Consider the following 15,327-nt stretch of genomic DNA (forward strand, 5'->3'; position numbering starts at 1 on the left):
AGGACACGTTATTTAAATTTAATAAAATATGCTCCCTCCATTATTTTATATTAGTCGTTTTAGAAAATTTGGTATTTTTCTTTATATAAGTCGTTCTAAGACCCCTAGGCATTATTTGCTTGAATTTCCCAGAAAAATTAACTTTTCTCTATTTCCATTGCATTTTCATGGTAGTTATATTTAATGATGCAATTAGTATTCCACTCTACCATAGTACTAAACGTTTATTGGAGGAAATCAAAAAGTGAATTAATGTTTAGAGAGAGGTGGAGTTATTTTAGAATCCATTTTTAAAATAATGCTCAAAAATAAAGTATTTGTTGTTTTGGGTCGGTTTTGAAAATATTTTCAAAACCGACCCAAAACGATAAATATTTTATTTTTTACCATTATTTTAAAAATGGATTCAGTTATTTTATGAAAGAGAAATTAACTTTATATAGGATAATTATTAGTTTATTAATACTCTTAATTCTTGTGCACATAGATTAAACGAGTTATATAAAGGTATGGAGGGGTATATTTTATAGTTATAATTAACTTACCATTTTATTTTTGTTAATATATTTGATATTAAATTTAAATAATTGAAGGTAAAATTTGACTTTGACTATAATTTATTCTCATTTCCCACTCAAACCCGTCTTTCAATCTCTTTCAGTCTTTCGACATCTTATTTCTCGTTTATAGGTATCCGACACATTTAGGAGGAGTGTCCGCGTGTGTCCAACGAGCGTCGTATCAACACGGTGTCGAACACGGATGACTGATTAAGAGGAGTGTCCGTGCTACCTAGCCCAACAATTCGTGAAAATCAGAGTCAGTTAAGAATTAGCTCAAGCTAATCCATGGCAACAGCCAACATGGCCGTCAATCCTAGGATGTTAGATTCGTAGTTGCTCATTCATGGACGCATTTTAGTGGACTTTTTGCCATAGTTTTTCCATTGTATACCCTTCTTTTAAAAAACAAGAAAAAATTTCTCTCTTATTCTTCTTTCTCTCTTCCTTTCTCTCAAATTAATGAATATCTTCATCAGTTATTCCATTGTGAATCTTAATTTGCATAGTGATTAAGTAAATTCATAATTATATGCAATTTTTTTTTAATATAGTTGCTCATTCATGTACGAGTTTTATTCTTTCATGAACTTTTTTTAATTATTTTTCCATAACATACCCTTTGCATAGAAAAAAAAAACTCTCATTCTCTCACAAAATTAATCAAATCCAAAAAATAGTCAAATCCGTCAAATTACACAGTTATGGATGCTAATTCCCGTATCAATCAAGTAATAATTCTAATTCTTAATTTTATCAATTATATTGTACAAGTATCAAATTAAAGAATTGATTTACATTAATTAAATTAGGGTTTGTTTAAACCGTTGTCGGCATTGGGATGAGGGACAACCATGAAAGAATGTTGTTGTCCAATGTCCGAGAGTCTCGATGATTCATTTAAAAACCATTATCCTGTATCATACAAATCCGTCGGCAGTACATGAACACAATGTTACTATGTTACTGCTTTGCTTGTTTGATTTTTTCGTTTTTCATTTTCCTTTTTTTTAAATGTTTTGTATTTTTGTTGATTGGCTGAGGAGGTTGTCAAGACGGTCGGTGATGCAAGGGAGGCGGCAGTAAGGGTGGTGGATGATGGCTGACGGATAGTGGTGGTTGGATGGTGGTAGTTAAAGCGAGAAAAGAGTAAATGAAGAAGATAAAGAGAGAATGAAAGAAGGGTATTAAAACGAAAATCATTAAAATAAAAGGGATATTATGGTCATTTACGTCTATAAAAGAGTAAAACTCGTCCATAAATAAGCACCACCCATTTTTAAATATATATACGAAAAATGTTATACAAGAAGATGAGACGATTAGCAGGAATGTTGGCTAGACGCTGGCGAAGTAGCATCAATACGACAATACTCAAATTGCAACAAAAATGTCAGCCAAACCCTAGATATTTCCATCCCTAATTTCCTAGAAACTTGATTACTCGTACTTTAAATCAATATGCTGGATCATGTGATTTTCTCTAATCTTTATGTTATTTTATTTTTAAGATTTCATCCTTCATTTTGTTTCAAATTAGGTAGATATAAATTAAATTAGGATAAATTTTATTAGGGTTTATGAAAATCAGGTATAATTCACCCATACAACACTATACACCGATCAAAGACGCAATTATTTCGAGACGGACTAATCACACATAGTGAAGGACTAGAAACGAATGGACACACAAAACTTGCTAATGAAACCAGGGGGAGATGCATTGATGTTCCTGTTTTTCATACTATTCAATCAAACAAAAATTAAGTCCGATATCGCAGTTCGTAAAGCATGTATAATAGCGGGTCAGAACGGGTGATGGATAGAGCGAGTTTATATAGCGGCCACGCAAGAGGGGTAGGTGATGATAGGCATGGTGGTTGCCGGTTGGGTGGTGGCGGCAAAAGTGGTGGTTGAGATGTGGAAAAGGGAAATTGAAAGGAGTAATGACTTTTGAAGAAAATTGAAAAATATTGATGTTGAAATGAGAGGGGTAAAGTGGGAAATCATGTCCATGATTGAGTAAATTATGTACATGAATGAGCAACACCCGTTAGATTTTGCCCCAAAACAGCATTCATCCTGCAGTTTTAGATCTTTCGGAAATGAGTTAAACCCCATGGTCTTTTAACAAAATCACAAACAATAAAAATGGAATGCTCGACAATCGACATTTTACAAACACAAAATTTAGCCTACCACTTTTCCAATCTGGAAAATTCATATTTGCATTTTTTGTTTCCAATTGTTTATACAAACACGTACATGGGAATTATTCGCCCCCATAATAAAACATGTCAAAGTTGAGTCAAACAGAGACATAAATCATTAACTAAGACGGACTAAAATATACCTCCCATACACTATCTATAACAAATGAAATAGTACAAAATTCGTAACACAAGGCATACAGCTTCGGAGGAAAAAAAAAAAAAAAGATGATAAAATAAGGACAAGAAGGACTTGGAGAAAGCTTCAACAGTTCAATTACATCCCAGGAACCACAATTTACAGCTAACAAGATATGTCAATGACGTCCAAGTCGGAGTATAATTCATCTATAACAAAGCACTAAACTCGGAAAGATTCATTTAACCCATATAGTGGTATAGGTAAAGCTCTTGAAATAATTTCATAGCGAAGATGCCCCCAAATTCTCCTTGCTAACATCCATCGGATCTCAAGGACGCAGCACATTTCCTTCCCCATTTTGCCAGTCAAGTTCGAGTGTGTGCTGGTGAGGGAGAACCCTCGCAAATTCGCCGGCAATAAACAGCTACAACAGATGCCGATATTTTCATCCCAAAAATACAAGAAAAGAATAGAAACAAAGCTGCCGGCACTTTGCCTGACAAGGTCCTGGACACTATCAAAACAATCATGTACACGAGTAGACGAATTGCATCTCATGAAGCTGCTTCCGTTTGAGCTCTGCTTCTTCCTAGACCCAAGCCCAAGCCTAAAGGAGCACTATTTGTTCTTGCATGATTATGTTGGTGGTTACATTGAGAATGGGCATGTCCAACTTGGGTATTCAGAGAATTGACATTGACACTGACATTACCATTGCCATTAGTTTGAGGAGGATAAGCTAACCCCGTGTGCATATTGGAGTCTCTGCACATCGGCATCATGCCAATCCCTTCATCATTAACCGATTCTTCAATACGCACATCTTCATTGTATCCACTAACCAAAAAATCTGAACAGTTCTTGCGTACCCCGTGATCAAAGGGATTTCTAAACCGACCATTAGGACCTTTTAAATAGCTGTAGCGCATAGCATTTGCCATTTCATTTGTAGTGATATTGCGAGATATCTGTAAAAGTAAATACATGTCATTCATAATCTCTCATAGCACATGATTAACGCCTACTCATAACAAGTTGAGGTGTAACAAGAATCACATAAAACCAGGCAAGCAAACAAGCAACCTCCAAAAGATGTCACGAGGCTAATTATATGCTAAACAGATTGAAAAAATGGCAAACCCCAGCTCCTATCCTCTCCGAGAATAGTATTTTTATACTCCAGGGCTTCTTAGAGATAGAGACAGACATATGCTGATATACTCTTATAATCTTATAGCATAGGTAATGTCATGTTCAATCAAGAGGAACAAACAAAGGACGAATTCACATTAGCAGAAACCAATGAAACCTCACCTGGGAAGCTTGAACAACTGTTAAGACTGCCACTCCAAAAAATAACAGAGAGACAGCAAGCAGAAATGATATAGCACCAGGATGATGAGTACCAGCATGGTTTAACCATGGCCCAAAAGAAGATGGAGCCGATGGATCAGTCAGAATTCCTGGATCATGAAGTAATCAATAAGATCATCAGCAAACAAAGAGGATATTTATGTTGATCTTCCCCCCTTCAAAGGAGGAAAGTCGACTCCAAAAAAACACAAGACTGACAGTAACATACTTATAAGAGTTACTAAACCAGTAATCAGCATAGCAGCAACTTCCAGCACAAGAAACATGAAGAAATCCCATTTGTTTCTCTGAATCAACAAAGCAGATTATGAGTCGGCAATGAGTAGCTGATAAGAAAGAAATATGTATAACATTACTCAAGTGCCTCAAAAGGCTTCCGCATAAGGTGAGGTGAGAAGGTCGTATTACATATGTACTCTTTTTGAGGGAAAAAAAATGGGTATGTTACATATGTAGTACACGTACTCAATCTTACCTACACCTTGCAAACGGGTAATTCCTATTGGGCAAGGGTAGGGCCAGCTCGAGTACCAGATCATTTCAGGTATGTTCACATTCGGCTCAGATAAGGCCCGTACATTTCGAGTTACAAGGTTAGCTCAACTCGGGCCAGGTAAGTGTTGCCAAATCTAAGTCGTTACCAATGTATTGAAAACACATAGATGTTTACCAATCAGCTCTATCACAGCTACTAAAGGAAATAAAAAACGGCAATAGTTTAGCGAGACATTTTGTTTTATTCATTATACTCTTAGAATCTTCACTCGAAATGGATTCAACTAGTGAGATATATGTAATAAAAAAAATAACAGAAAAGGAAGTATAAATTTCTTATGAGGAAAGTATAAGAGATTAAAACAAGTAGAATCAAAGAACACCTGATACAAAAAAAAGAAGAAAAAAGCAACTAAAAAGAACTGACATTAGCATGCAGTACCAGAAACCTTTCCAAACAACTAGGTTCCATTTCATAAACTATTTTACAGCAGGAGGCATGTTTCAAACTTTCATAGTGATAGTATCAAATAACTGTCCATAGGTAATATAATCAAGGCCAACATCATGGACATGGATACAGAAAAATTAAGCTATGCTACCTTGCCAATACAATTTGAGACCCACGGGCAGTGGTGATCGAATTGCTCAACACAGCGATCACAAGTAGAACAATGTTTAGCACGAACAGGTCTCACAATCTACAGACAGAAGGGAAAGAAACAATATCAGTGATTAAGCACTAATAATTGTGAACTTAATCATTCAGAAAAAAGGGAAAAAAGGTAGAGAATGAGTATTATACCTTGCAAGTAATGCAGAGTTGGGACCAGTTTCCAGCCAGCAAAGCAGGATTCTCTATCTCAATTTTCAGAAAAGGCTCCTGTAAGAAAGGGGCAGAATACTGTAAACTCATTGCCCAGAAGAAAAAAAAGCGAGGAGAAAATTCAAACATGGCAAACAGCAAGAAAAAACATTTATCTAAGTGAAAGTATAAGAGAAGAAATAGCATTTATTCATCTTACATCATCCTTCGAGTTGTGCGCATCATGTACATTCATTCTTATAAACCCCGGATCTTTGCTGAAACAGACAAAAAGTGAACAACAGCAAAGCGTAAGTCCCAAAATGACTGGGTATCTAACATGAATTGTCATATGAACTGTCAATATGAGGTGATAAAACATGATGTAAAATGAATCAATATAAGCGAAGAGGGATAAGTATGAAAGGAGACATCACGCAGAAAAAGTAATAAATAGAAGATATCAAAATGAAAGAACGTCTGTGAAACAACAAAAGAAATGTAGAAAGGCGAGCATAAAGCCAAGCCCCACTTAAACGAATTTTAAACTTTACTCCATCTTCACCTATGCCATATTTATACAAATCGTACACTTTTACAATCACTCTTGAATCTTGGCGGGCAATTGTTGACAGTGGACAAAGCCACAAAGCCAGCAGTATGGAGTGACGCCCATACGAGACAGGGTGACCATGGGCCAACCTAGATCATGAAGGTGGCCTCTTAGCACCTATATTAAGGCCAGTGCAGGAAGAAAAATGTCTAATTGTGTAGTGCTCAGCCACCAGTTAAGCCTGGCTGACTAATGTCACTTGCCCACATGATTTCTAATGTACATTCTATTCACTAGAAAACTCTACTTTCTCTAGATTAATATCTAAAGACTCACTCTCAAGAGTCCTATAAACCACATTCAACAAGCCTTTCACTTTAGCATTAGAAGGGGATCCTCTGCGATCAGGTTTGTTACTTGTGCGGCCCTCACCTATCCATCTTGGCATTTAGTCCAGGTCCAAAAATACTCAAGAGTCTAATGATTGTTCCACCACCACAGAAACTCTTATTCATGTTTTCTTGAGTTGTCCCCTAATTTTCACTATCTTATGACTTCCCCGCCCTTCAAGATCCCCATTAGACATGGCAAAATTGACCCAGTGTGACCCGGCACCCCAACTAAGGACCCGAGCTTGTCCCGTTACCTGAATTGACCCCAACTCCAAAAATGCCCAACCCAAATGTTTATTGTTGCACACTAACCATTATCCCTAAATAACATGATAATAAAAGACCTGAAAATGACCCAAACCCAAAATGACCCTGCCCAATCTTACCTGAATTTTGCAAAACTCGAAATTTCCCAGCCCGAACTGACCCAATTTGGACCCGACCCGATTGACCCATTTGCTAGGTCTATGACTCTAATGAATGCATCACTCGGTCCTAGTCTCACACTCTCACATGGCCAAACTTCTTAAGGCATATTTTCATCATCTTATCATAGATACACAAAAATATCTAATATAATGCATATTCTTCATCACATGCTGAGAACAACAATCAATGATAGACTCCACAAATTACCTGCTGCATCTATAGAACATAACAAGTCCTCCAGCTGCTAGGAAAAACCCTAACCAAGCAAAAAGCCCAAATCCCACGGTCAACCTTGGGAACTCGTAACCTACAGATGCCATTAAGAAAAGACATATCAATATGTCAATGCCCATACTAGGACAGAATTACAGTATTGCTAAAGTGATCAGGATCAATACCCAAGTGATCAGGATCAGTACCCAAAATGACTGAATTGGTATACAACCAAAGTAACAACAAAATCGTAAACCACAACGCAGGAGCAAGCCCTAGTTTTGAAAGTTTTCCAAGTCGGCTGTTTGCATCCCAACGTTTGTCAAATAACCTTCGAGCATTTCCCTGCATGATCGCATACCACAAACAATTGAACAGTGTTAGACTATGGAAGGGAATCTTAGGTCAAGCTATAGCAAGACCATTTGTACAAATCAGCATGAAGATTTTTAAATCAGCAAGGCATGCAAAAAAGAGGAGAGGAAAATCAGCTGCATAACATGTAAAAGTTGCAAAAGGGAGTTTTGCTTTAGGCTTAAATAATTTACAGGAGACCCGAATCATATAATCATATAGGCATCAATACATGGCCGTCACATTTACCAAAGATCAGTCACACATTGCCCAAGCTCCAATGCACTCAACCAATTTAAAACAATTGAAAATCATTTTTCAGTGAATATCATTCGAACTCAACATAAGAAGTATATTCTACAGTAGTAATACACTGCATATTTGACTTCAACAATCTAAGCAGACAGCTCAATATTATCTAACAATCACTTAACAAATAGTATTAGAGCTTTCAAAAAATCGACAAAAATAACTCTCATAGAGAAAGATAAATCAAAAGATGAACAAGAAACTCATCCATAACTAATGATTTCTCTAAACATGACCACAATGTACAGACAAGTGTCACAGAGAAGAGGAAGCAAATCTCAGCGAAAACTGAATTATGGACCACCTACAAGAAAAAAAGCGACTTGTCTGTGATTCTTGTCTGCAGCCAATTGAGCAGGAGTGAGGCCAGTGTTGTCAGTCACAATTAAGTCTTCTTTCTTTCCAGCCTGTACCAAAACAGTGCAAGCCTCCATGTTTCCCCGAATAGCAGCCCAATGGAGAGGTGTACAACCTATAATCAACCAGTACAAGTGAGGAAACCCACCCTAGATTTTCAGAAATTTTATAGAAAGCGGTTTATCCACACAAAGGATTATATTTCACGACCATTATTGTTTTTACTATAACTTTACCTTCTTTATCTTGCCGTGCTCGATACGCATCCAGAAAAAGAAGAAGACGGATACAATCAGCGAAGCCTTTGTATGCTGCCCTACATTTTTATGAGATTTACAAATAGACATAAAATTAAAATAAACATTACTGAAAGATACATTTCCAATAACAAAAGTACCATATCCATTTTCAAGAGATTAAGCGTCGCTATCTAATTTAAAACCAAACGTAGATATAGCTACTGGAGCGTATTTCATTTCTTTTCCATTTACTTTCAGCATCTTATGTAGTACTAAATGCATAAAGCTCCACGCACGAAACATGCACAAGCTCAATCTTTTTTTCAAATTTAACAATGAAGTACAAATGGCTCACTAAACTAGTTTCCAAATTCCAACGGAACCAAATACTCGGTATTCTTTGATTCTGGATTGTGATGGAGTAAAGCTAAACAGCTCACTAAACTGGCCGCACAAGGGTAATCGAGAAAATATACAAAGGAAAGTAGGAGGTGCTGGTGGTAGCGGATAGAGGAAGGAGAGGAAGATAAGCTAATAAGAAATAATCACTACATTGAGAAAGTGATTATGCTACATATATGCATGAAACTGAATCTTATAGAAAGCCATGTATCTAATTATACCAGTGCAAAGGGCTTCTTCCATCATTGTCCGGAACATCTGGATCAGCATTCCATTTCATGACCATGTGATACAGGAAAGCTGTCTGGCCATACTGAGCAGCAACATGCGTTGTCTGCAATCCATTACAGGTCATTAAATATTCCAACGAAGAAGCGTGAAACAGAGATATCAGGGTAATAACTGATTCCAATGATATCATGAAATGTGAAAGCTGGATCTAACTGCAAAAATTACAACCATGTATTTCTATTTTCAAAGAGTTTTGAGAGAATCATGGCTCGTGAGTCATCAATAAAAGTTTTAGCATAACCAAGGTAATCTCGTCCACAGCCATCTAAATCTACAAGGTTACCACTTAAAACTAGGCTAGTTTAGAAGGCACTTGGCTAATATGACCGCTTGATGATGAAGAAATGTTACTTTAAAATCACAAATTTTCATTGAAGACGTGCAAAATCCGTCACAAGCTGAAGACGGGGTCGGAAAGTACCATTTGACAATGAAATGGGCTGGATAGCTAGGTAGCACCAATACGGACACGGACACGACAGAGACACGTGACACGGCATCCCATGAAATTTAGGACACGGGACACGTTATTAAGTTTAATAAAATATATATTTTTTAGTTATAAGCGTTTAATTTTATTTTTGTAAAAGTATTTGATATTAAATTTAAATATGTGAAGGTAAAATTTGCCCTTAATTATAACTCATTTTCATTTCCAACCAAACCTATATTCTAAACAATCTCTTTCGACATCTCATTTTTCGTCTAAAGAACATTATTCACCCCAAATAATGTCAAAATACCAAGGACACGCGCCGGACACGTGCCCAAATAAAAGTAGTAAGTTAGACACGGTTTTATAGGTGTCCGACACATTTAGGCGTGTGTCCGAGGAGTGTCGGTGTCCGACACGGAACGGCTGATTAAAAGAAGTGTTCGTGCAACCTAGCTGGATAGTGTGCAAGTTGGCTGAAAAATAGTTTCTAGTAATTTACTACTAAAAAGGTCACATATTAGTCTCCTTTGTTAACATTATGTTATGTTACCATTAAACTGAAATTGTTAACATCTAATTAAAACTATATATACACTCTCAAATGCTAAACAATGTGTTGTGATATGGTAACATTATATGTTCTCTTATGGTTATAAAAATGTGACCACCTTAGTCTTAAAATGTAAACATATAGTCTGTTAAATGATAACATTGTACTCTCGTATGGTCACATGAATTTAGAGATGAACAGTTTTTTATGCTGAAGTGGTCACATATTCGACAAAAATGGTAACATTTGTAAATGTTTATAGTGGCAGTTCAAATAGAGACGAAATGACACATTTGCAAAATGGGTCACTTTTACCCATATTAACATAATATGGTATGCAACCGACCCGTCTCTCACTTGTGACGGATAGTATATGTCACAAGGGAGACTAATTGCTTTAAAATTTCAATGTGACTTTGTGTCGCGCGCCCGACATTCTGATATGACATGACATGACAATTTTTTAGCCCATATCGCGTCCAATTGCAGACAGATCAGAGAATATGATAATAAAGGCCGCTTTAAGAGATTCAATAGACAATATGAGATAATTTTTAACTAGTCTGTTCTAAACAACATAGCCAGTACTCAAAAAGTTACCATCAGCAAATAGCCTAAAAACATATTCATTCCATTTCGCTCAATTAGTGCCGCATGTGACTTTTTCTCCTCACTATGAAAGTCAAAAGGGTTAATTGAGTGAAATAAAGGTGTTAATTATTATGTCTTTTGTAGCTTAATACATGATAAAAGACTAAGTATAACTCAGCATACAACTGATAGCCAAACTAACATCCCGTAGCCACCAAATATAAGATGCCATTGAACAAATAATAGCACATACAACTATACAAGGACAAGAGTTCTCCCCAAGTTAAGGAATTACAAAAGCCCAATACCAATCACCCTCTAGGACCCGACTATAAAATCTTTTTTTCTTTTTGACAATATTAAAAACATGCTATTTGTTTTTAAAACTTGCACTTTTACCTTTTAGGGCTTGCCTGGGATGGGGACAACTGTTTCCTGGGTAATAAAGCTCAAAATAAGGTTAAAGTGAAAAAGATTAGTGGTACCTTACGGTGATGAAGGGTGGAAAGAGGTGGTGGTGGTGGTGAGGGAATTATAACTCCCATATGAGGCTATGGCGGCATGCGCTACATTAAAGCGGAAGTGGAAAATTCTAACTTCCCTTTATGAGGAACTATTACCCCTTATCTCTCACTCATGTCCACCTTCCACCACCACTTTCCTTTATTTCTTCTTATTTTGAGCTCTATTAGCTTAGTACAGTTAGCCCCATCTCTTTACAATACCCTAAACTTGCACAAGTTTTCTTTTCCTGAATTGGAATAACCTTAAATACACTCACGCGCCAGGGCCTTCATCAATGGAGAAGCTAGAATATATAAACTGCCATTTCTCAGATATGACCAGGCATTTAGAATAAGTAAGACTTGGAAGGATTTCACAGCCAGAATTTCATCAAGAAGAAAAAGCAGCATCAACATAGGAATGACAGGAAGCACCTATGGTAACAGTTTATCTGAATTAGCTAATACATTCTTAAAGTTATTTCGTCGTAGACATCATAAATACGGTGGTAGAAAATGTTCGTCAAAGATTACATGGTTAGACTTGCACAAGTTAAATGCAACATTGCGATCATTATTTATAAATAGAAGGTCGAATCGAGACTACGAACCATTCTCTTCCTATCATATACGGATAAACATTACATAAAATTCGAGAAGCTTTGGTGTTCATATATTTAGAAAGAGGATATTCTAAAGAGTCACAGGATCAAGTACATTATATGTTAAATCAGCTGAATGATTGTATTCACAAGAAGCAAGACACATGACAAGAGGTACATAATTTCTCATTATTCACAACAGACAAGAAGAACAACCTGGTAGCCGTACATATCAGCAGCATCAACACGAGCACCCTCTTGCATAAGAAGCTCAGCAACCTGGACTGCCCCACGCACAGCACTCCAATGTAAAGCTGTTTGCCCAGTGTGATCAGCTGCATTTACATCTCCACCATGCTACATGATAAAGAAGGGATAAATGAAAAAGAAATATCGAGGAACGCCACACTATAAACTGCCAACTTAAAAGCTGAAGGCAACTCTCCAAGGGTGTATGCAGTGCAACAATTACTCGCAATAAGTACCTTAATATAAGCATTCCAAGGACAATATACTATAGAAACAACAATTATCTCCCAACACGAAGAAAATGCAATGCACCTAAATAATTCTACTCTCTTAGACACATACATATTAGACCAGGTATGTTGTCCCTGCTAAACACAGGATTCAAAACCTTTGTGAACATCCCAACCAAAATGAAGCAGATACTAATGAAAGTATCCCTTAACTTAACCTTTCAATTTCCAACATAGAAACTTACAGTTGACACCCAATCATCTCTCAATGAGCCAATGCTACAGCACTGCCCTTCCTAACCGATATAGATGCACACAAATAAAGTAAATTCCCATCATTATTCAGAACATGAAATGCTACAACTTTATGAGTTCTCTAGAATCCGTTATTATATCAGCTAACTTTACATGATAGGCCCCAGAAATCCTGAAAATATCATGTTCCATATTGATGGTAATTTCAGATGATTTCCCATAATTAATAAGCAAAATTTGACCACATCAGTCCTAACTCCCAAGTACATATACTCACAAGAAGCTGGCCCCTCCAATAGAATATGATCACTACTGTCTTCTCTTTAACCTTCGCAAAGCAATTTTCCTCCAGGTTTATTTATTACAGTCAAAAGGAAATTTTAACTCACTTCAACCTTCGCAAAACAAATTCTCTCTCCTCTCTTTCCCTTCCTTTTCCTTCTCATACATTGTTATCCAAATTAAGAATAATCTCTTTTCTTCCCTCTCTTTCCCTTCAATCCTTCTCCCTCACTTGCTTTTCACCTCCAAACTGGGTTCCAAACAAAAGTGTAAAAATTATAACCCCTACCCCTCAAAACATTGACGCTTGCCAATTTAAGTAAAAGACATAATTCTTCACTCGGATCTAAGCCTCACCCCCGCTCACGTGATTTGTACAACATAGCCAAGTCGAGACTTTATTGAAAACATCATCCTTCTGGGTGTATTGTCGCATTTAAAAAGTTATCACCAACGTCAGCCTACAAACTTTGTCAATATAACTACCACAACCTAAAAGTGCAGCCAATCAAAACAAATACTTCTCGTCGTAATCAAACGCACATGCAATTTAACAATACAATTCAGGGCATTAAAGATTGCACTACTTATCCATTCACTCTAATTCCAAGTAATATCCATTTAGAATCCTATTCCTTTGCCCACTACACCGCCGCAATCCAAAATGCACAATAAATAAAACTCCATAGTCCATACTACATAGTAGTTAGATATATTAATCACACCCTAAGTTCAACCATACACCCATGGCATACAAGTTGGCACCAATATTACTCATGGCATTGAAGCTCTTCCACTAATTCTTTACCAAATAAATCCAGTTCCAAGTAAATTCTCGATTCAAAACCCTCTTTCTTTGCACACAACACCAACCCAACCAAACCAAAATGCACAATCAATCATAACCATTCCTACTTGGACAAACTAATCACACCCGAAGTTGAACCATACACCCATGGCATACAAGTTTGCAACAATATTACTCATCGCATTAAAGCTCTTCCACCAATTCTTTACCCAATCAATCTAGTTCCAAGCAAATTCTCGATTCATAATCCTCTTTTTTGAGTGGGGGGTGAGGCTTAGATCATTTGTTTACCTACTTGGATAAACTAATCACACCCTAAGTTGAACAACACATCCACAACACTAAAGCTTGCTCCAAATCATTTTATACCCACCCTGTCCCGATCATTTGTTTACCGATTCCATTATTGTATGTCTCAGTCATTTGTCTCCCATTCTATTTTGATAATGCTTTCTTACATTTTGGTCCGCTAGCCATCCAACAACAACTACAAACGATCTCATAGTCTCTGCACGGAGCAAACACTCAAAATCCCTAGCTAAGCAATCTAATTTACCTATTCCATTTTTGGACGTCTCGATCATTTGTCTCCCATTCTATTTTGCGAATGCTCTCTTACATATCAGTCCACTAGCCATCCAACAACAATACCAACAAACGATCTCCTACTCTCTTGACCGAGCAAACACTCGAAATTCCTAGCTAAGCAATCTAACAATAATCAATCAAAGCAACAAACATAGAATAGATTAATAAAAGGAATACCTCAAGAATGAAGGTAGCAGCAGCAGTACGATTATTAAGAGCAGCCCATTGTAAAGCATAGTAACCAAGACCATCAGCTTCCGTAACTGAACAACCTTGTTTAACCACCAATCTCTCTAACTTCTCCATATCCCCATACGCGGCCGCCGTATACACGTCGTCTCTCGTACTCTCCTCATCTTTCGGCGCCGGCGTCACCGTCGTCGACGCCGGAGATATCTCCTCCACCACCTCGATCTCCGACGACATTGAATTGAATTCCAAATCGAATCAAATAGAATTGAATTGAATTGAACTGAAATGAATCGATAAAAATGAGGTAAGATTAGAGAATGTGGTGGATTGATTGAGGGAATTTGGGGAGGTTTCTAGGGTTTTTTAGGAGAGAGATAGAGAGGAGAAAGAGGGAAGAATTGTAGGGAAAGTGATTGGAGTTTTAATTAATTGAAGAAGAGAAGAAGAAGCCGTCTGGGTTGACCAAGGAAGGACAATTTCATAAATGGCGAGTGACTGACTTTGTTCATGCAATGTTTTTTTTCATATTTTTTGTCAACTTGATGTTTCTCTCTCTTTTTACTCTCTTTGACGGCTAAATTCATCATTTGATTTGAGATTATTTAGGGCTTGTCTGGAATCCATGGAATAATTCGGGGGTAAAATTTAATTGGGTGATATTTACCGGGGAAGTTAATTACTTGGGTAATGAGTTCATTGATGATATGTTTGGCATAAGTGTAATAATTACTTAGAGTATGTTTTACTCCCTTAATTAATCATTACCCAGGGGGGAGGGTGGGTAATGTATTACCCTTCCACGAGGTTAATAGATTCAGGAGGTTAATAATTACTCTCATGTCAAACATGGAAAATGCACCTTAATTATTACTCCCATATTTATTCCCCTCCTTTTACCCTCAATCCAAGAGTAAAT

General features: G+C 36.9%; 1 protein-coding gene across 2 annotated transcripts; it reads right to left on the reverse strand.

The window, feature by feature from the left end:
- Nucleotides 1-2,883: 2,883 nt before the first annotated feature.
- On the reverse strand, nucleotides 2,884-14,980 carry LOC141606093 (protein S-acyltransferase 24). 2 transcript variants are annotated; one of them, XM_074425090.1, is made up of 13 exons: nucleotides 14,397-14,980; nucleotides 12,024-12,164; nucleotides 9,056-9,168; nucleotides 8,430-8,509; nucleotides 8,145-8,308; nucleotides 7,359-7,518; nucleotides 7,168-7,267; nucleotides 5,807-5,864; nucleotides 5,587-5,664; nucleotides 5,384-5,482; nucleotides 4,495-4,573; nucleotides 4,227-4,375; nucleotides 2,884-3,880 (listed from the first exon to the last, which is right to left on the reverse strand). In XM_074425090.1, exons 1-13 carry the CDS (start codon nucleotides 14,643-14,645, stop codon nucleotides 3,467-3,469), a joined length of 1,884 nt encoding a protein of 627 aa, XP_074281191.1. In that variant the 5' UTR covers nucleotides 14,646-14,980; the 3' UTR covers nucleotides 2,884-3,466. The 2 variants fall into 2 exon arrangements, with proteins under 2 accessions (XP_074281191.1, XP_074281192.1); XM_074425091.1 differs by having other exon boundaries at nucleotides 7,380-7,518; nucleotides 14,397-14,952.
- Nucleotides 14,981-15,327: the final 347 nt, after the last annotated feature.

This window comes from Silene latifolia, chromosome 10, assembly GCF_048544455.1.
Source record: "Silene latifolia isolate original U9 population chromosome 10, ASM4854445v1, whole genome shotgun sequence".
NCBI classification, from domain to species: Eukaryota; Viridiplantae; Streptophyta; class Magnoliopsida; order Caryophyllales; family Caryophyllaceae; genus Silene; species Silene latifolia.